Source organism: Arachis hypogaea, chromosome 17, assembly GCF_003086295.3.
Source record: "Arachis hypogaea cultivar Tifrunner chromosome 17, arahy.Tifrunner.gnm2.J5K5, whole genome shotgun sequence".
NCBI classification, from domain to species: Eukaryota; Viridiplantae; Streptophyta; class Magnoliopsida; order Fabales; family Fabaceae; genus Arachis; species Arachis hypogaea.
Genome location: NC_092052.1, coordinates 66,078,918 through 66,100,830, shown reverse-complemented (window position 1 = coordinate 66,100,830; position 21,913 = coordinate 66,078,918). Strand labels below are relative to the sequence as shown.

The 21,913-nt window shown below is 38.9% G+C and overlaps 1 protein-coding gene across 1 annotated transcript; it reads right to left on the bottom strand.

Moving 5' to 3' along the window:
• Positions 1 to 17,269: 17,269 nt before the first annotated feature.
• LOC112764166 (dehydrin ERD14) lies at positions 17,270 to 18,636 on the bottom strand. The gene is made up of 2 exons (XM_025809706.2): positions 18,108 to 18,636; positions 17,270 to 17,964 (listed from the first exon to the last, which is right to left on the bottom strand). The coding sequence occupies exons 1-2, from the start codon at positions 18,339 to 18,341 to the stop codon at positions 17,533 to 17,535; spliced, it is 666 nt and encodes a 221-aa protein (XP_025665491.1). The 5' UTR covers positions 18,342 to 18,636; the 3' UTR covers positions 17,270 to 17,532.
• Between the last annotated feature and the right edge of the window lie 3,277 nt (positions 18,637 to 21,913).

The following is a 21,913-nucleotide window of genomic DNA, read 5'->3' as shown; positions in this document are numbered from 1 at the left end:
TTGGACCATTAAACATCATCTGCAAGGGGATAAAGATGATGATCTACAACTTCAATACTTGATGAGCTAAAGCCTTTGAAATCCATGATGGTAACAGACAAGCTAGCTTATTTAAAGCATCATACCTGGTCTCCTTTGCTTTACCACAATTTATTACATACACAACATCATCTATGGTGATGCTACTCTCGGCGATAATTGTTGCTAGGACAATTTTTCTACAGTGGAAAAATAACAATCATCAAAATTACAAAACCTGAGAGTTAATAAAAAGTAGTAATCCGCTTTTTGCTGAACAAATGATGTATGTTAGAACAAAGTAGTGGCCAATCATCATGGTCAGATAACCTAGCAGTGTTAAGATTTATTTAGGTTCAAGGGATTAGGAATTTGAACACCTATACAGGAAAATTTATGAAAGGAAAGCAATTAAACTTGACTAACAAGTTGCAATTCACCAATTTTCCCAAGCCTAACATAACATTCTAGTTGAGTTTCAGCTTCTTCATTCTCTCATTTGTTCATATTTATGCTGCAAACTAGTATATAAGAAGAAAAATAGATCGTGTCAATTATCTATTGTGGTGGCTACATGATTTGTCATGGAAGTCACCAAATCATCAGTCTATATTGTCATGCCCTTCTCCTTCCTACTCTTACAGAATTACCGAACATTGAGTTATTCATGTCACTAAAAAAAAGGTTTTTATTTTCTGGTATTCGGACTGACTTACTACAACATATTAGCCTTCATATACTATTGAAATTAGTAGGGAACTTTGATAACTAACTCACAAAAATAAATACCATAAAACATATACGTATGTATAGGTAAAACAAGAACACGTAACTAGAAACATAATCAAATTCCAACCATGTTGTCCATATCAAAAAAACATCATATACAATTTTTGCTTTAAAAGCTTCAAGCAATTGTGTGTCTACATTCTAGTAGAAAAATTCAGAAAGAAGAAAATTATTCTTAAGTTTCTGAACCTAATAGAGGTGCTTCAGGTTCTATCTTTCATCTAATCATTAGACTTTGTTGATGAAGCCTCCTTCTCTCTTGCAGCTGCTTCTCTAGTCTTCTTCCTCAACTCTGCTTCTCTACTTTTCTTGTTCAGCAGCTTCTCTAGGATTACTATTCTTTCCTCTGCATGTGCTTGATAAACCATTATTTTATGGTTTATATTGTGTTTAATTGTGTGGATTTATCAAACCTTTACCCACTTATTCATGTGATTAGCATGTATTTACAATTCCTTCCCAAAAATTACTCAATGATTGAAAATTTGCTTCCTAGAGACTTTTTTTAATTATGTATTTTAATTCTCCTTTATTCCATTTGATTCCGTGACCCGTGTGTTAAGTGTTTCAGGCTTTATAGGGCATGAATGACTTGGAAATTGGAGAGGAGGCTTGCAAAAATGGAAGGAACACAAGAAATTGAGGAGATGACCAGCGAGAAGTGACGCGGACGCATGGCTCACGCGACCGCGTGAAATAGAGGAAATTGCAGTGACGCGCTCGCATGCCTGACACGAACACATGGATTGGAAACTGCACAAGTGACGTGAATGCATGGACAACGCGTACGCGTGGCAAGGCAAAACGCTGGATGACGCGAACGCTTGGATGACGCGATCGCGTGACGTGCGCGATCTGCAGAATCTGCAGAATTCGCTGGGGGCGATTTGGGCCCTGTTTTGACCCAGTTTTCGGCCCAGAAAAGAAGATTAGAGCCAGGGAACATGCAAAGACCAAGAACAACATTCATTCTGCATAATTTTAGTTTGAGATCTAACTTTACTCCTCCTCTAGGTTTTCTCTCTACACATTCATAGTTCTTAGGATTTCATTTTTATTGCTTTTTGGATTGGGATATTGAGAAGAGTTATTACTTCCACCAAGACTTCATCATTCTAGTTTGTTTTCTTACTTGTCACTTACTCTTCCATGTCCTTAATTTATTCAGAGTTACTATTAGATTATTTTTAGAATTTATTAATACAAGAATTATTTTTATTTTTAATTGGTCTCTTTGATTATTATTATTTATCATGTTTCTCTTTATTTCTCTTCCTTATTTTGTGAAATTTACATTCATAATGAGCGAGTAGTTCCATAACTTGATTGGGAGATGATTGAAAGGAGAACCTTGAGTTGGAACACTCAAGATAAAAATTGTAATTGGGTTTATTGTTGGATCGCCCTCTAGTCACTGACACTAGTCCTTCCCAAGGGAGAGGATTAGGACTTGTGAATAGAAATTGCCTTCCAACTTACTTGACTTTCCTCTACCTAGTAAAGGATAACTAAGCAGAACAACCTTCAATTATCACTTTTATCTTGGGAGAACTCCATCAAGGATAGGGCTTCCAACTAATCTACTCCCGGTCAAGGTTTTTATTTAAATTACATAAATTCTCTGATTTAATTTCCTGTTTACCAACTCAAACCATTTTAGAAAATATCTGATTAATAAAATAGCACACCTTTCTACAACTCGTTGGGAGACGACCTGGGATTCATACTCCCAGTATTTTAATTCTAATTTTGTGACAACCCCTTCTAAATTGATAAGTGGATTTTCGGTTGGTTAAGAATTGTACTTGCAACGTATCTCTTATAATAATTTCTTAACTCGCCAATTTCCGCCACGTCAATTTTTGGCACCGTTGTCGGGGAGTTACAATAGCGTGCTAAGTTATTGATTGGAATTTATTTATTTGCATTTTATTTTATTTTGCTACTATGAGCTGCATGTTTCTTTCGTTAAATGACGCATTTACTTCCTGATCCAAGCTTGCCAGTATTTGATCCTGAGATCGAAAGAACTATTTCACGTATAAGGCAAGCTCGGCGTCGGTTAGTCCTCCCCGAGGGCGAATCTGAAACGTCACGTAGGGAAGAAACAAGCCTCCGTTCTACTGATTCGGTTGATTTACGTGCAGGTGACATGGCAGCACTTAGGAGAGTTAGTATCCAGGAGGCTAGAGCCCCTGATTTCACACTGCAACCGTTTCAAGCGCATCACCTAGCAGTGGCTACAGATTTTGAGATAAAGACTGCACTACTCAACTTGATGCCTAAGTTTCATGGCTTACCTGCTCAAGAGCCTATCAAGATCTTTAGGAATTTCCAGGCAGCCTGTTCTACTATCAGGCGTGATGGTGCAGATGAAACTTCTATTCTGTTGAAAGCCTTCCCATTGTCTCTTGAGGGAAAGGCGAGAGAGTGGTACTACACTCAACCCGCAACAACTGTTTCTGACTGGGACACGCTTAGAAGAGAATTTTTGGAAAAATTCTTTCCAGCTGAAGTTACTGATAAACTGAGGAAAGACATTTCCATGATTGTTCAGGACGAGTCCGAGACTCTCTACGAATACTGGGAGCACTTCAACAACCTTCTGGAAGCATGCCCCCACCATATGATTGACAAGATAGTGTTGCTCGACTACGTCACACAGGGCATGAGGCCCCAAGATAAGACCATATTGGAAAGTGCTAGCAATGGGTCTATGAAAAAGTACAAGACCACTGATGAAGCATGGCAATTGATTAGCGACTTGGCTGAATCTACTAGAAATCACAAGCAGAAACAAGGCCGGTCAAAAGCTATTGCAAAGGTATCTTCTAGCAAGGAGACTACTGCTCTGACTCAGAATATATGTGAAATGACCAACTTACTGAAGCAGATGCAGTTGAATCAACAACAAGTGCAGCAAAGCCAATAGTTAGTCCAACAGAGAGTGTGCGGGATCTGTGCTGATTATAGCCACTATACTAATGAATGTCCGCAGCTCCAGCAGGAAGACAACATTGTGGCAGCCACTCATAACTTTTATGACCGCCCCAACCAAGGATACAACTAAGGTGGCAGCTACAACCATGGATGGCAGGACAATTTCAACCAAGGTTGGAGAGATAATTCTAACCAGGACTGGAGGGACAACAATAACAAAGGAGGCAGAGACAATCAGGGAAATCAGAGGTGGAATAATAACAACAACAGACAGCAGAACCAGAACCAGCCTTACAGAGCACCTCACCTGAGGCAATCCCAAGGACCACAGCACAACCAACAGCAGACCTCTCAGATCACTTATCCCTCTTCATCTTCTAATGATGAGTTACTACAATCTATTGATCGGAGACAGCAGGCCATGGAAAACAATCTTACTTCTACTCTAAATGGTTTGAACTCTACCTTGCAAGCTCTTATCTCACAGATTGAATCACTAAATAACTCCAACAACCAGCCTTTGAACTCCAGTGGAATCCCCTCTCAACCATTGCCCAATCCAAAGGGTGGCATCAATGCCATCACCCTAAGGTCCGGAACCACACTGCAAGAGAGGAATTAGGAGGAACCAATCCCATCAGAGCACGCCTCAGCTGAAGAGGTGGTGGAAGTAGAGGATGCTGAAGAAGAAGAGGACATACAAGACATGACTGAAGAAGAAGAAGCTCAACCACAGAAGGAAGCACCAAAGGATGCAGACCCTGCAGAAAACATCCTTCCTATTCCATTTCCACAAATTGCAAGGAAGTCCAGGAAGTAGATGGAACTTGATCCCAAAATGGTAGAAATATTCAAAAAGGTTGAGGTAACTGTTCCCCTTTTTTATGTTATTCAACAAGTACCTAAATATGCAAAGTTTCTAAAAGATTTATGCATAAATAAAGACAAAATTAATGAATTAGAAACTATTCCTTTAGGTAGTTCTATATCTGCTTTAATGGGAGGTATACCTGAAAAGTGTAGTGATCCAGATCTATGTATGGTTAATTGTACTATTGGTGGTGTGATATTTTCTGACTGCATGTGTGATTTAGGAGCATGTGTTAGTATAATGCCTTTGTCTATATATGATACTTTGAGGCTCCCTCCCTTGAAAAGGTCGGCAGCTCGTTTTGTGTTAGCAGATAAAAGCATTATTACAGTGGTTGGAGTTGCTGAAGATGTATTAATGAGCATTAAGGGACTCAAATTTCCTATTGACTTCTATATCCTGGAAATGCCCCCTAATGACTCAGGAAGGCCATCATCAATCCTGCTTGGAACACCATTCCTGAAGACTTCAAAGTTCAAGCTGGATGCATTCTCAGGAACTTATTCCTTTGAGATAGATGGCAGAGCAGTGAAGTTCAGCTTAAATGAAGCAATGAGACATCCTCCGGAAGATCATTGTATCTTCCAGTGCGATATTATTGATGAAACTATAGCTGAAGTTCACCAGGAGGAATTAGAAGAGAAGTACATAGGACAAGGTCCAAGTATGGAGACATTTTCAGAGGACAATGAGAGCACTTTACCATTATCACCAACCTCAAATAATCTAGAGCCTGACCATGAGCAGAAATTGGAATTAAAGTCCCTTCCTCCACACCTCAAGTATGCTTACCTTGAGGACAAGCAGAAGTTTCCAGTTATCATTGCATGGGAACTCACCTCCCAACAAGAAGAACAGCTACTCAGTGTGCTGAGGAGATACAAGAAAGTAATTGGATGGAGCTTGGCAGACATAGAAGGCATCAACCCTCAAGTTTGTGAGCAAAGAATATTTTTAGAAGAGGAAGCAACACCTATTCGTCAACCCCAGAGAAGACTGAATCCCACTATCTTAAAGGTTGTCATAAAAGAAGTGACCAGACTACTTGAGGCAGATATTATCTACCCCATCTCAAACAATGAATGGGTAAGCCCAGTACAAGTGGTGCCCAAGAAGTCTGGAGTCACTACAGTGAAGAATGAGCATGGAGAGCTCATGGCAACCAGAGTCCAGAACGCCTGGAGGGTCTACATTAATTACAGGCGTCTCAACCAAGCCACTCGTAAGGATCACTACCCCCTTCTATTCATTGATCAAATGCTAGATCGCCTGTTAGATAAATCACATTATTGCTTTTTAGTTGGTTACACAGGCTATTTCCATATTCATATAGCTCCTGAAGATTAGGAAAAGACTACTTTTACATGTCCTTTTGGGACTTATGCTTATAAGTGAATGCCATTTGACTTGTGCAATGCACCAGCTACTTTCCAAAGGTGCATGATGAGTCTTTTCTCTGACCTTATTGAAGACTGTATGGAGGTTTTTATGGATGATTTTAACGTTTATGGTGATTCCTTTAACCTTTGCTTAGATAGTTTATCTAGAGTATTAGATAGATGTGTCAGTACGAACCTTGTATTGAACTTTGAAAAATGTCACTTTATGGTAAAACAAGGGATTGTACTAGGACATGTTGTGTCTAATACGGGCATTTCTGTAGATCCAGCAAAGGTGGATGTTATTTCTAGTTTACCTTACCCCTCCTCTGTGAGGGAAGTCCGTTCGTTCTTTGGCCATGCAGGTTTTTACCAGAGATTCATTAAGGACTTTAGTAAGGTAGCACTACCCTTATCCAGACTACTACAAAAAGATATTGAGTTCGAGTTCAGTGAGGATTGCAAACAAGCGTTTGATAAGCTGAAGACCGCCCTAACTCAAGTTCCAATTGTGAGAGGACCAGACTGGAGCCAGCCATTTGAAATCATGTGCGATGCTTTCAACCATGCAGTAGGAGCAGCACTGGCTCAGCGTGAAGGTAAGGACCCTTTTGTAATTGCTTATGCGTCTAAGACTTTAGACGCTGCTCAGTCTAATTACACTACTATTGAGAAAGAGCTTCTGTCTATTGTTTTTGCTCTGGATAAATTCCGAGCCTATTTACTTGGTACTAAAGTAGTAGTGTACTCAGACCACGCAGCTCTAAAGTATTTATTAGCTAAAAAGGAGTCCAAACCAAGGCTTATACGTTGGATACTGCTACTACAAGAATTTGATTTAGAAATTAAAGATAGGAGTGGTAACCAAAATCTAGTGGCAGACCACTTGAGTTGCCTTGAGCACATTAAGGATACCTCCACTCCTATAAATGATAATTTCCCATTTGATAACCTGCAAGCAGTATCTGAAGTAGTCCCTTGGTATGCGCCTGTAGCTAATTATCTAGTTAGCCGCACTTTTCCTCCAAACTTTACTAAGCATCAAAGAGACAAGCTGAAAAATGAGTCCAAATATTATATATGCGATGACCCATATTTATGGAGATGTGGCACTGACCAGGTAATTAAACAGTGTGTGCCTCAATCAGAATTCCAGTCCATTTTAGAGGCTTGCCACTCATCTGAGAGTGGAGGACATTTTGGCCCTCAAAGAACAGCTAGAAAAATTTTAGATTGTGGATTCTGGTGGCCTACTCTTTTTAAAGATGCTGCTGAATTTTGTAAATATTGTTCCCTATGCCAAAGCTTTGGTAATATATCCAAGAGGGATGAGATGCCTCAACAGATTATGCTTTTCTGTGAAATTTTTTATGTTTGGGGCATTGACTTCATGGGTCCATTTCCAAACTCTAATGGTTATTTTTATATATTGTTAGCTGTAGATTACATTTCTAAATGGGTTGAAGCAATTCCTACCCGCACTGATGATGCTAACACTGTTATTTCCTTTGTTAAAAACCATATTATTTGTCGCTTTGGATCACCACGAGCAATCGTGAGCGATCAAGGCACCCATTTTTGTAACAGGAAACTAACATGATTACTGAAGAAGCATGGGATAATTCATAAAGTAGCAACAGCCTACCACCCTCAAACTAATGGGCAAGCCGAGGTGTCAAACAGAGAGATAAAGCGTATATTGCAGAAGATAGTCAAACCTCATAGAAGAGACTGGAGCACCAGGCTACAAGATGAACTCTGGGCATACAGAACTGCATACAAGACACCCATTGGAATGAGCCCCTTCCGCTTAGTTTATGGAAAATCCTGTCACCTCCCGGTTGAAGTAGAGCACAAAGCCTTTTGGGCAGTAAAGGAGTGCAACATGGGATTTGAGAAAGTCGGAGCTGAAAGGAAGTTGCAACTGCAAGAATTGGAAAGCCTTCGCCTAGAAGCTTATGAGAACTCGAGGCTGTACAAGGAAAAGATGAAGGCTGTGCATGATAAGCACATCAAGAGGAAAGAGTTCCAACCTGGGGACTTAGTCCTCCTTTATAACTCTAGACTGAGGCTCATGCCAGGCAATTTGAGATCAAAATGGGAAGGTCCATATAGAGTAGAGAAGGCTGAGCCATACGGAGTTTTCCACTTGAGTCATCCTTCAAAATCTGAATTCATCAAAGTTAATGGACATCGCTTAAAGCTATATCATGGTGAGAAGGTGATGAAAAACAAGGAGTTAGAAATCTTCCTCTTGGAGGATCCACCCACAGTAGAAGACTGAGCTAGTAGAGCGTCCAACTTACGGACGTTAAAGCAAAGTGCTGGGTGGGAGACAACCCACCATGGTATGATCGTTCCTTTATTTCTTCTTAATTTTCTCTGTCAATAACTCTTCTCATTATTAGCTTAGATAGTTTGCATCTTCATTTTCATAATTGCATTAAAAAAAGGGGGTCACGCGACGCGACAGCGTCGCTGACGCGTCCGCGTCGCAGGTGAGTACGAAAGAAAAGTAAATCGAACAGAAAGTCATGCGGGAGCGTGGCTGGAGGCATGCCTTTGGCACAAATCACCCCACGCGACCGCGTCGCTGACGCGTTCGCGTCATCTAGAAAAAAATACCTCCCACGCGTCCGCGTCACTCACGCGGACGCGTGATCTGAAAATCGACGTAAGAAAGGGTGCATAGCCGAAAGTTGTGCTGGAGTGGTGTTGGACTGGTGCTAGGCGCACAAGCCTCACCACGCGAACGCGTACCCCACGCGTCTGCGTCATATTCCAATATTGGCCACCCACGCGACCGCGTCCCCCACGCGATCGCGTCACCCAAAAATTTGGCAAAAAAGAGTTTCGAACAGAGAGTTGTGCGAGCACGAGGCTGCCCTCGCGCCAGTAGCACAAAACGAGTCACGCGTCCGCGTGACCAACGTGACCGCTTCGATTCATATGAGCGCAATTCGCGCGACCGCGTTCCCCACGCGTCCGCGTCGCTTGCGCCGCACAGCTTAACCTAATCTGCCAAAATATCTTATCTTTCTCTTCCCCCATTCCTACTTTTTCTTTTCCCTCCTTATTTCTTCCTTCTTCCTTCTTTCTCACCTTCTACTTTCTCTCTCTCTCACCACCATTATCAAGGTTTTTCTTTTCTTCATCCCTCCTTACTTTTCTATTCTTCTTTTTATTTTTATGTTTTCTTCTCTTTTTTTTTTCTTTTTACTTGCATTATCCATGTTTTTCTTTTCTTTCTTTTTCTTTTAATTGGTGTTGGAAATTTATTAGGGTCATTATTGTTCCTTATTATATGCTTGTGGATTGTTGCAAACTTGTTTGGAAATTATATATTAATTTTTTAAAGTTGCTTGCATGTTCAATTTATTATTTTCATTAGCTTATTTATCATGCATGCTATGTGTTTGTGAAAACGCCCGTATGGCATTGTGCACTATTTTTAGATTTCTTTTAATCTACTACTCTATATGTTTGCTTTTCACAAAACCCCTTTTTATATTTTATTAGTTAAATATAATTGTTAATACAAACAGATTGTTAGTATGACAGACTTGGTAATCTAACTTAGACATTGAATGCTTGATCTATACTACTCATGCCTTTGCCTGCATGCCAATAAACACCTTGCATTTATTTGTCATCATATGCACTTGTTATATTTCCATTTTTGTTTCTCACATATAGTCATGACCATGTGTTAACATCATTCATCTTTTAATGTGCATTGATTACCACATTTCCCGCCCTCTTCCTTGCTCCAACCCTTGACATTTTAACATACTTTTTCTTTTCTTTCTTTTAGGATGGCCACCAAGAAAGGCAAGGAGAAAGCTACTCCCAAACCACCCGCAAGAAGAGGAACAAAAAGAGCATTAGTGGCAGAGCCATCTTCAACTGCAGTTAAGCCCTCAACAAAAAGGATTAAGAGGATTATAAAGGTTGATGAAAACGAGAAAGCCTTCCCAGCAAAGGACACTGCGCGATTTACCAATCGCTACTGTGAGCAGATGTTCCCCATCCTGGCAGAAAGGAGTTACAACAATGAATACCTTCTTATCCTCCCGACCCATATTGTTGAATTTGTTGAGCCGCAAATTACACGAAGACAATGGGGTTTCCTACAGAGACAACCACGGCAGGTTAATCTTTCCTGGGTAGTCGAGTTCTACTCCAACTTTCACCTACCGACCCTGCAGTCTGTCTATGTCCGTCAGAAGCAAATCCCCATTACAGAAGAGGCTATTCAACGAACTTTAGATCTTCCCCTTACTCCAGAAGGACTGGATGCATTTCAAGAGGCCACACTCAAGCGCCAGATATACCAATTTGACTGGGACGCTGTTCTCAGAGTTATCGCGCTACCTGGCAGCAGATGGATCTATGGATACCATCATTCCCGTCCTAAGGGAATATCGGCTTTCGCACTTACCTTGGAGGCTCGCATATGGGCACAGATTATGTCCCATTATGTCTTTCCGAGCACCCACGATTCCTCCTTCACTGCAGACATGGCCGTTCTACTATGGTGCATCCTTACAGACCAGCCTTTGAACCTACCAAGACACATCCGGAATGCTATGGGACACGTACAAATTGCGGGCAACTTACCTTTTCCCGCCTTGGTTTCAGATCTCGTCTTAGTAGCCGGAGTCTCCTACAGAGCTGGAGACACCAAAGCCATGCTCCCACGGGATTATCAGTACGTCCCTAACGGGAAATATATTAGACTCCCAGCAGCCACTACAAGCCAACCTACCAAACCGGCTGAAGACATTCCTCCTTCAACACCACAAGCACCTACAACAAACCAACTGCTCCATCAGATACTTGAGAGGTTGGATCGGCAGGAACACAAAGCAAAGCTAAGAGAGCGTCGTAACAAGCGCCGATTCACATACCTCAATGAGCTACTTAAAGGAAAATACAGAGACTCAGACACCCCGGACTCCACTTCCTTTACCAGCACAGGGAGCTATGACGGTCTCGACTGTGGAGATACTGCTACCAGCCCACCTTTGTTCCTGACAGATGGCACCGAGGATGGTGCAAAGCCTTAAGTGTGGGGAGGTCGGTCAGTACCTGACTTCCGGAGGTAATTTCTCTTCCTGAACACCAATCAAATAGGATATTTAGTTAGTTTTTCTTTTGTAGAATAGGATAAATTGCATAGTAATAGATTAGCTGCATGCATGTTCTACTTGATTGAAAAGATAATAAGTTTCTTCTAAAACTCTATTTTTAGAACAAAATTTCACTAATTTTAATTAAAACTTTTATGTTAAATTTGCTTGAAGTTGTATTTGGAACATGGTTTTTGAGCTAAAGAACACACAACCTGTGAGACTTTGAGCCTAAACACATGGTTACATTATTTAACCATAAATATTTTATTCTTGTGTGTTTACTTCTCTATGATTGTAATCTATATTTTGTTTCATCCTATATGTCCAATGTTTAATATGTTTATATGCTTGCATATGATTGAGGCCATTATTTGTTTAACTCACTTATCCAAATTAAGCCTACCCCTTAAGTAACCTTTGTTAGCCACTTTGAGCCTTTAAATCCCATTTGTTCTTTATTTTACCACATTACTAGCCTTAAGCGGAAAAACAATTATATATCCCAATTGAATCTTTGGTTAACTTGAGGTAGAATTGTGTGTTAATTGAGTATGGGAAGATCGTGGGAACAAAAGATAATAAGGGAATGTGTCATGATAATATAATGGGAATTTGGGTACCTACTCATGTGAAACTGTAAAAGAAAAAAATGTAATAATTCTATGTGCATTGATAAGCTGTGTTTATGTTAAAAAAAATAAAAAAAATCAAAAAAAATATTCAATAATTAAATAAGGGGACAAAATTACCCTAATGCTAAATTAAAATTCAAAGATCAATCCATATGTGATAAAATTAAAATAAAAGTTGATACATGAGTATAGAATGTGAAAGAAAAAATTTTGGGTAGCTAGGTGTGAAATTTAAGTTATAAAGAAAATATATGTGTGTTAGGTGAAAGCTTGGGTTAGTTAAAGATTCAATTTATAACCTTACTTAGCCATATATGTACCCTTACCCTTACCTTGGCCCCATTACAACCTTGAAAAGACCTCATGATGTTTGCATTGGTATATTAAATGTTGTTGATTGGTTAGGAGAAGAACAAAAATTAGAAAGCATGATTAGAGAAGGATAGAGTGATTACCCTATACACTAGAGAGACTAGAGTGCACATACATCATCAGTGAGGGTTCAATGCTTAAATTTTATGTTTCCTGCTTTCATGAGCTACCTTCTTGCATTTTTATCTGTTGCTACTGTATAAGAATTGAATTAGTGGAATTTGATTTGTGATTGTCTTGAAGAGCTTATTTACTTTTGACCAAGTGGACAAGAATCATATAGTTGCATTCACATATATAGGTTGCATTGCATTGCGTGAGTTTTACATGTTCCTACTCATTTATTTTATCTCCTTCAACTAAGCATAAGGACATGCTAATGTCTAAGTGTGGGGAGGTTGATAAACCATTATTTTATGGTTTATATTGTGTTTAATTGTGTGGATTTATCAAACCTTTACCCACTTATTCATGTGATTAGCATGTATTTGCAATTCCTTCCCAAAAATTACTCCATGATTGAAAACTTGCTTCCTAGAGACTTTTTAATTCTCCTTTATTCCATTCGATGTTGTGACCCGTGTGTTAAGTGTTTCAGGCTTTATAGGGCATGAATGACTTGGAAATTGGAGAGGAGGCTTGCAAAAATGGAAGGAACACAAGAAATTGAGGAGATGACCAGCGAGAAGTGACGCGGACGTATGGCTCACGCGACCGCGTGAAATAGAGGAAATTGTAGTGACGCGCTCGCATGCCTGACGCGAACGCATGGATTGGAAACTGCACAAGTGACGCGAATGCGTGGACGACGCGTACGCGTGGCAAGGCAAAACGCTGGATGACGCGAACGCCTGGATGACGCGATCGCGTGACGTGCGCGATCTGCAGAATCTGCAGAATTCGCTGGGGGCGATTTTGGTCCCTGTTTTGACTCAGTTCTCGGCCCAGAAAAGCATATTAGAGCCAGGGAACATGCAAAGACCAAGAACAACATTCATTCCGCATAATTTTAATTTGAGATCTAACTTTACTCCTCCTCTAAGTTTTCTCTCTACACATTCATAGTTCTTAGGATTTCGTTTTTATTGCTTTTTGGATTGGGATATTGAAAAGAGTTATTACCTCCGCCAAGACTTCATCATTCTAGTTTGTTTTCTTACTTGTCACTTACTCTTCCATGTCCTTAATTTATTCAGAGTTACTATTGGATTATTTTTAGAATTTATTAATACAAGAATTATTTTTATTTTTAATTGGTCTCTTTGATTATTATTATTTATCACGTTTCTCTTTATTTCTCTTCCTTATTTTGTGAAATTTACATTCATAATGAGCGAGTAATTCCATAACTTGATTGGGAGATGATTGAAAGGAGAACCTTGAGTTGGAACACTCAAGAGAAAAATTGTAATTGGGTTTATTGTTGGATTGCCCTCTAGTCACTGACACTAGTCCTTCCCAAGGGAGAGGATTAGGACTTGTGAATAGAAATTGCCTTCCAACTTACTTGACTTTCCTCTACCTAGTAAAGGATAACTAAGCAGAACAACCTTCAATTATCACTTTTATCTTGGGAGAACTCCATCAAGGATAGGGCTTCCAACTAATCTACTCCCAGTCAAGGTTTTTATTTAAATTACATAAATTCTCTGATTTAATTTCCTGTTTACCAACTCAAACCATTTTAGAAAATATCTGATTAATAAAATAGCACACCTTTCTGCAACTCGTTGGGAGACGACCTGGGATTCATACTCCCAGTATTTTAATTCTAATTTTGTGACAACCCCTTCTAAATTGATAAGTGGATTTTTGGTTGGTTAAGAACTGTACTTGCAACGTATCTCAAATAATAATTTCTTAACTCGCCAATTTCCGCCACGTCAGTACTATCAAGTTATCCATTCCCAAATGTTCTTTAACATAATTCTGCTTCCCATCACCCGATCCCCTTGTAGCCTCCCCCGCTCTGACCCTTACAATGTGGTCATCAACCCAGAGAAAGAATTTGCAATGTGCTTCTGTCTCCTAAATCAAATAGAACACAATGAATGTATGGTGGTACAAAACACTCCAATTCAATCTAATCCACATATGTGACTGTAATTAATCCCTAAAGGCTAAATCTAAAAAATCCTTTCAAATTTTAAATCCATTTTTTATATAGATCAGGTTCCATGTCAATTCATGTCACAATCAACATTTTTAATCTAGGTACATCTATTTTCAATAAATCAACTTTTTTTCAGTTCTCAATCATTCTTCAAAATTAACCAGCACCAATATCAAATCATATACAATATCAACCCAATTTAACAGCAAATCGCTTACAAAATCAAATCATTTTCATAACCAATATGCATGCCATTCCAAACAATTCAAAATCACATCCACAACAACTTGAGCTAGGAAAAATAACCAAAATCTATATTCTAAACCTCCATTCCAAAAATTCAAAATTTACCCAATTTTAGCATAAACTTACTGATCATACATGAAGAATTGCATGCTTACCTTTAACAATGGGCATCCAAAAAATAGCCTATTCGAATTGGTAACATGTAACAGATGGCATATTTTTCGTAGAAGCATTTTGGGACAACACCATCTTTTACATCCCCAGGTTGCAGCGAACTTGAACTTGCATATGCAGCTATCAGTTCCTGTTATCCGCCAGCTTCGCCTCTGCCTTGTCTCGTGTTTGAGGAGTATGCATCACTGGCCATCAATCTGATTAACATTAAACACCACCATGAACAACTATTATCAACTATTGCATTCAAAATTGAAACAATCTGCTTCGATCAATGGTGATTAAAAAAAGTGAATAACAAAACAAATCACGCAAAATTGGTTGTGAAAATCGACAACAAAAACAAACGAATTAGCTAAAAGAAGAAGCAGTAGGCCTTACAATGGTTTTTCGAGAGGGTTTTGCACGTGGGTCGCCGGAACTGTTCCCGGCAAGGGGATGAGTTACGTTCTTCGACAGCTTCGAAAATACTTCACTCTGCCTGTGAGTCACAGAAAAGGACACCCGCGTAACCCTAGACGAAGAAGCAGTTGGCAGGGTCTTCGACGGGGTTCAGAAAAATCTGTCACACGATGAGTCACCGAAGAAATCAGAGGAATGAGGTAGAAGAAGAGGCTGTGGACATTAAAGCGGAATTTGGGGGAAGGTTTTGCGAGTGGGTCACCGGAAAAATCAAACGCTTCACCTACAGGAACGGTTGGAGGAGCAGCAAGGTAGAAGAGGAAGCTCTGGACATTACACTGGTATTTGGGAAAGGTTTTGCGAGTGGGTCGCCGAAAAATCAAACCCATCACCTATAGGAAGGGTAGAAGAAGCAGTGAGGTAGTAGAAGAAGAAGCAGTGGACATTACAGGGGTATTTGGAAAAGGTTTTGCAAGTGGGTTGCCGAAAAAATCACACCCATCACTTACAGAAAGGGTAGAGAAGAAGGAGTAGTGGACAGAAGGGTAGAAGAATCAGTGAGGTTGAAGAAGAAGCAGTTTCTTCGAAGTGTATTTTGAGAGGTAGAAGAAGAAGAAGCTGTAGACATTCAAATGGTATTTGGGGAAGATTTTGATTTCTTTGGTATTTGGGGAGGGATTTGTAAAATCAACTATTTGCACATTGCACCCATTTATATTACAGTATAAATACGTTATGTGATATAATGTAAATAATATAAAATACAATATAGAGTGAACATATTTATTGAATGAATTAATGAAAAGTTGAAAATTTTTTTGATCAAGGATTATAATGATGACACATATACAAGGATAACTTATCCACAAAATTGCTATGAGTTTAGAAGAAAACACCTAATATTTATATGACATATATTAAAAAAATCTAAACAAAATTTTAAGTTGTCAGTTTTTTCAACTATTAAAGACTACAAAAAGACGGACCATTGACTAATTGAATGTTGCCAATATATAGCACCACATTCACCTAGGATCAAGATCAAACGGCTAGCCTAACATTTTGTAGGCACCAATGACCAAAATATAAGAAATGCACCAAATATGTACCCCTAAAATAGAAGAACAATAATCTACAACAACTAGAAATAGAAACAACTTAACTTGAGTGCAAGGAGGTCTTGCTGTGCATGTAGAATGACGATATCTAGTACGTGCTATTTTGTACGATGGATGACGGCGGCTACTGGTGCAAAGAGGACGACAGCAACTGTCAGTGCAAGTGCATGGTGCCGTAAAGGACGACAGCCCCCCAATCTTAAATATTACACCCTTGCATCACACACTCACATAACACACGAGACTTGAACCTGAATGCGACTTGCAAGAGACATATAAATATGCCTTCTGTGCTAGGCTTCCGCTTCAACACCCCTACCTAAAAGTATGTATTTGTTCTAGACTTATAGTATGGCCTTGTTTCGTCCGCGCCGCTTACATTATAAATCCATAATGAAACCCCATAACAAAGTGAATGATACTATTATGCGCCAGGAAGCCCATTATATATCAATCCCTTTCTCCATGCGCGCACACATGGATTAACCAAGCCTTTGATATCTGACCCAAAAAAAAAAAAACACAAGCCTTTGATCTTTGGTCCCAACTCCAATGCGCGCACATAATGAATGCTCCTCGGACTCGGATGGAAAAGAATGTGATCGCTATAACATCGTTATCAAGCACTACATTGCTCGATTAATCAACCAATATTAGTCAAGAGGTCAAGATTCATCATTCTGAGGCATTTGAGGTGGGGTATGCCAAAAATCATTGCCATCAGGCCCCAACACTAATTAAAGAGGTTCTGAGCTTCAAAACAGTGAACTTAACAGTTGCCTCTCCAATACGGTTGATTCACAATTATTTTTGTCACAGCTAATAAAGATGAGAAGGATTCGTCAATTTTCTTTTCTCACAACTAATAAAGCTAGCTATCAAGGTTTCGCCCATTATATTTTTACTCTTCCTTTTTCCTTTATGGATCGGCAAAGCATATACATGAACTATGAAGGGATGGCCCCATGCCCCCATTGATTGAATAACGAGTTCACTCCAGGACAGTCGTAGGTAACTAGGTATTAACAGGAAAAAATATTAAAAAAAGAGACAGAAAAATCTAATGAAACTAAAAAAATATACATAAAAAATAATACAAATATTATTTTTCATAATTAATTACTCGCATTTTTAGAACATTGTTTTTCTTTCATACACGAAGCAATTCAAGATAAAAACAAGAGTATAAAACCAAAATACAAGAAACACAACACACAAAGGGAAAAAAAAAGGAAGAAAGGCCATGATGAAAATACAAGGCAATTAAGCAGACAGCAGGATGAGGGTGAACTGTAAAAAGAAAACAAGGAGGTCCCAACAGCATGCATCGTTCAGCAAGGTTCTCAATGAGAAGCACTCTGTTTTTCTTTCTCTTTGTCGTCCTCTGACTTGGGGTGATAGCCAGGGAGCTTCTCTTTGATCTTTTCCAAGATGCCTTTCTTTTCCTTGGTCTCACCCTGAGCCTCATGCTCATGATGTTGATGAGCAGTCTCAACGCACTCTGCTGCTGGTGGTGGTGGAGTGGTGATGGCCGTGTGCTCCTCAGCCTTCTTGTTAGCACCACCAGGTAGCTTCTCCTTAATCTTGTCGAGGAAGCCCTTCTTCTCCTCAGTATGATGAACCTCAACTTTCTCTACTGGAACTGCACCACTCTCCTCATGATGCTCCTCCTCCTTCTTGTGCCCTATCTTCTCCTCCACCTTCTCCTTCAACCCTTTCTTTTCCTTCTTCTTCCTTATCTTCTTCCCTCCTTCTTCAACCTCCTCCTCACTCGACTGCATGCACCGTACCATACGTCAACATTACATATTAATCATCAATCAGATCACACATATATAAATATTGAATGCAAATTAAACCTGACTAGAGCAGATCAGGCTACTCAACATATATATATAATTAATGAAGAACTACTTACAGAACTTGAGCTGCTGTCTGATCGGTGAAGCTTCTCCAAGAGGCTGGGTTTCTTCTCATGATCAGCCTCATCAGATACCTTAACCTTGTCGTCAAACTCGGTGGCGATCACCTCCTCTTGAGGCTTATTCTCACCCTCCTTTTTCTTACCAAGAAAATCTAAGACGCCGCGGTCCTGGACCTCCACGTCCCGGCTCTCAGATCCCTCATACTGCTTGTGGTGCTCCTCTGCCATGATTTTGATTATGAAGCGTAATGGAAGGAAGTAACGAACTGCTCTTTTTAGTAGTGGAATATGTATGCAGAAAGTAAAGTGATATATTTATGGCAGTATGGGTTTTCGAGAGAAGTCAAGAATCACATGGAATGGATTAGATGCATTTGGAAGCTTGAGAGAAACTCTATTTATACCACGCAAGGTTACGCGGATCTAACGCGATTTAACAAAATTAAAAAAGGCTAATCAATAGTCATACACAGTGTTAGTGTTGCCGACGTGTGACTTAAGTCAAGGTTAAGGGGCATAAATTAAAAATGAGACCGATGCTGCTGGCGAGTGTGTGCCAAGTGCGACGATGGAACCCACCAATCAGAGGCTGGACACGTGGGGAGGCGTGGTGTGGGACCCAAGTGTCGTCTCGATTGGACAAAATTAGGGAGGTCGGTGAAGGGCTGTGCTGGATCATTGACACGTGGCACTTGCATCATGCACAAGGACAGCATCGTTTTCTGGAGCTTCGGGTGCTTTGCCACTCGGAGTGGGACGTCGTTTATATCTGCTTTATTTATTTATTGATTTATGTATATAATCTTATTTTTGAATTGTGGATTCCGATGCATACTTACTGTTGGAGTTGGCAGGATACATGGTCGGTTCCGGGTGCATCCTCGAACAACTGCCCATTGTTTCATGTTATTAAATGTTAAAATCTATATTATTCATATCAAATTTGGGGACTTGGAATTGAATGTGAATGATATATCATTTTTATGCTGAATAAATGGTCTTTTCCATTAAGGTAAATGAATATTTTTTAAGAACAGGATTACGCTATGATGTCAATGTATACAAATCGACCGAAAGATGAGTCATATAATCTACCACTGAACGACCGATAAGTATGAGAATCAAACGTAATCACAATCATATTAAAAACATTTATATTTGATGGTTATCTTTTATTTTTTTGATTTAGCTAATTTGTGCCTAAAAGCACATTTTAAAAATATAATTATTGGTATAATTTTGGATTTATTAAGATTTGATTTATAGAATTAAAATATAAGTAAAATAATTGTCACTTAATTGTAGAATTTTTTTTCGGATTACGAAAACAAAAAATATTTAAAATTGAGGGATTACTAGTTTAAAGTAAGTCAAGTATTTATTAAGTACACTATATGTTTAAATACAGACACAATGCAAGAATGTAAAATTTAAAGGACAAGGCAAGATAAAATGTGGAAATACTATATGAAGATTTTTCAGAATAAAGATAAGATCATAAAAGAAGAATCAAGATAATGGTCAAAATTTTTCAGGAACAGATCTATTTGATCTACTTTTGAGTTCTATAAATAGAAAAAATTCAAAAAAAAAAAAATGACTTCGATCAACAACACTAGGTCATCACATAAATTTTGTAAAAACTCTCAATTTCAGCCACACAACAGAAGAGCATGAAATGTAAGTGCATATGAGTGTTGGAATCCATTTTATTTTGTCTTTTATTTTTTTGTTTTAATTTCTTTATTTTGAATGTTTCTTTATTATTTTACTTTTTTTTTAATTTCTATTTCATTTTGACATTTTCATTTATTCATTTTCACTTATTCAAAGTACTATTTTACTTTATTTCTCTTTTATTTGCTATGATTATTCACTGATTGTTCGATCGACACAATGCGTTTCGACACGAACACTAAGTAATTTATGGGTCGAGCTCACTGTTTTTTTAGAGGAGTCTGATGACAAGTCATCTTAGCCTAGTTTCACTAGCCTTTTTCTTTTGTTTTCACTTGAATTGTGCACTTTCTTGAGCTACAAGTAAGCTAATTTGGGTAGATTTTCATGCTTCCTTTGATTGAATCAACCATGTATGAATTCATGCTATTTCATGAGGTTTTAGGCTATAATTGTCACATATTATGATAAAATGAATATCTCATGATTTTAAGCATAGCTTTGATGTGTTTGGTTGATTAATGATAGGTGAAGAAAGCTTGGAGAATGGTTGAAGCAAGAAGGAATGGCTAGGAGTAAAGAGAAGACAATGGAATAAGTGAAAATGAACCAGGAAGCAAAAAGCTGGACCAAAAGTTAGCCTCAAACTTTTGCACAAACTTTTGGGTGAAAAGTTAGCCCCAACGTTAGCCCCTAACTTTTGGGCTAACGTTGGCACATGAAAGTTACTCCCTGGGCACCAAAAGTTTGCGCCAACGTTAGCCCCTAACTTTGTGGCTAACGTTGGCATGAGAAAAACACTCCCTGGGCACCAAAAGTTTGCGCCAACGTTAGCCTCTAACTTTTGGGCTAACGTTGGCACATGAAAAACACAAAGGGGGAGCAAAAGTTTGCGCCAACGTTAGCCCCTAACTTTTGGGCTAACGTTGGCGCCATAAGTGCACTAAGGAAGGCCAACGTTGGAGCAAAAGTTAGACCCCTAACTTTTGCACCAACGTGGGTATCAGCAAAATATGGGGGCTGATATGAAAAGTTGGACCAAAAGTTTGCCTCAAACTTTTGGTCAAACTTTTACTCAAACTTTTGCAAAACTCCAACCCGGTTCACTTGGTTCACTTTGGTTCCTCTCCAAACTCCAAGAGCAATCAACCAAGGCCTCTCTCAACCCAATTCCACCAAGAGCAAAGGCCCAACTCAAGGCTTGAAGATCATTTGAAGAAAGTGTATAAATAGGATAGAATTCAAGTTATTAAAGGAGCTTTCCTTTTGAGTTTTCATAATAGCTTTTCCTTTCGGAGCTTTCCTTTGGAATTTTCATAATAGTTTTCGGAGAGCTTTGGATATTGAGTGATCTTTAATTTCTTAGTTTCGGGGAAGGAGAATTCCACTCTCTTCCTCTTAGTTTTATTGCTTTCAATTTCAATTGCAATTATCTTGGATCTTGGGTTGGAGAATTAAAGGAATTTTGTTTCAATCTCATCCGAAGATCTCTCTGCTTCTTCTACTGCTTATTGAATTTAATTTCTGTTAATTGTTCTTCATATACTTTCTTTGCAATTTACAATTCCTTGGCAATTGTTCTTGTTGGATCTAGGAAGGCATTGAGATCTAGACTTGGTTTTCTAGTCTCTTGGGTCCTGAGATCTGAATTCTCATTTTACTGCTTTCATGCTCATTTTACTTTTCTGGTTGAGATCCGGTTTGATTCAAGACATCTTCTATTTCTCTGTTGGTTGCACTTTACTTTTCCTCGTTTAATTTCTGCAAATCCAACTCCCAATTCCCTTTACAATTCAAGCTATTTACATTTCTTGCACTTTAAGATTCTGCAATTTACATTTCTTGCGTTCTAAGTTTCTGCCATTTAATTTCTTGTTATTTAAGATTCAGCATTTAAATTCCTGTTCTCTTTAATTTCATGTCAATTACCCATTCCCTTTACTTTCCATGCAATTTAAATTCTGCAAATCACAAATCACTCAACCAAATCTTGATTCGCTTGACTAAATCAACCACTAAACTAAAATTGATCAATCCTTCAATCCCTGTGGGATCGACCTCACTCCCGTGAGTTATTATTACTTGATGCGACCCGGTGCACTTGCCGGTTAGTTTTGGGTGTT

Coding starts and splice junctions, on each gene's coding strand:
- LOC112764166 (XM_025809706.2), bottom strand. CDS start 18,341: ATGGCAGAGGAGCACCACAAGCAGTATGAGGGATCTGAGAGCCGGGAC. Junction 17,965..18,107: donor CAGACAGCAGCTCAAGTTCT/GTAAGTAGTTCT, acceptor CGGTGCATGCAG/TCGAGTGAGGAGGAGGTTGA.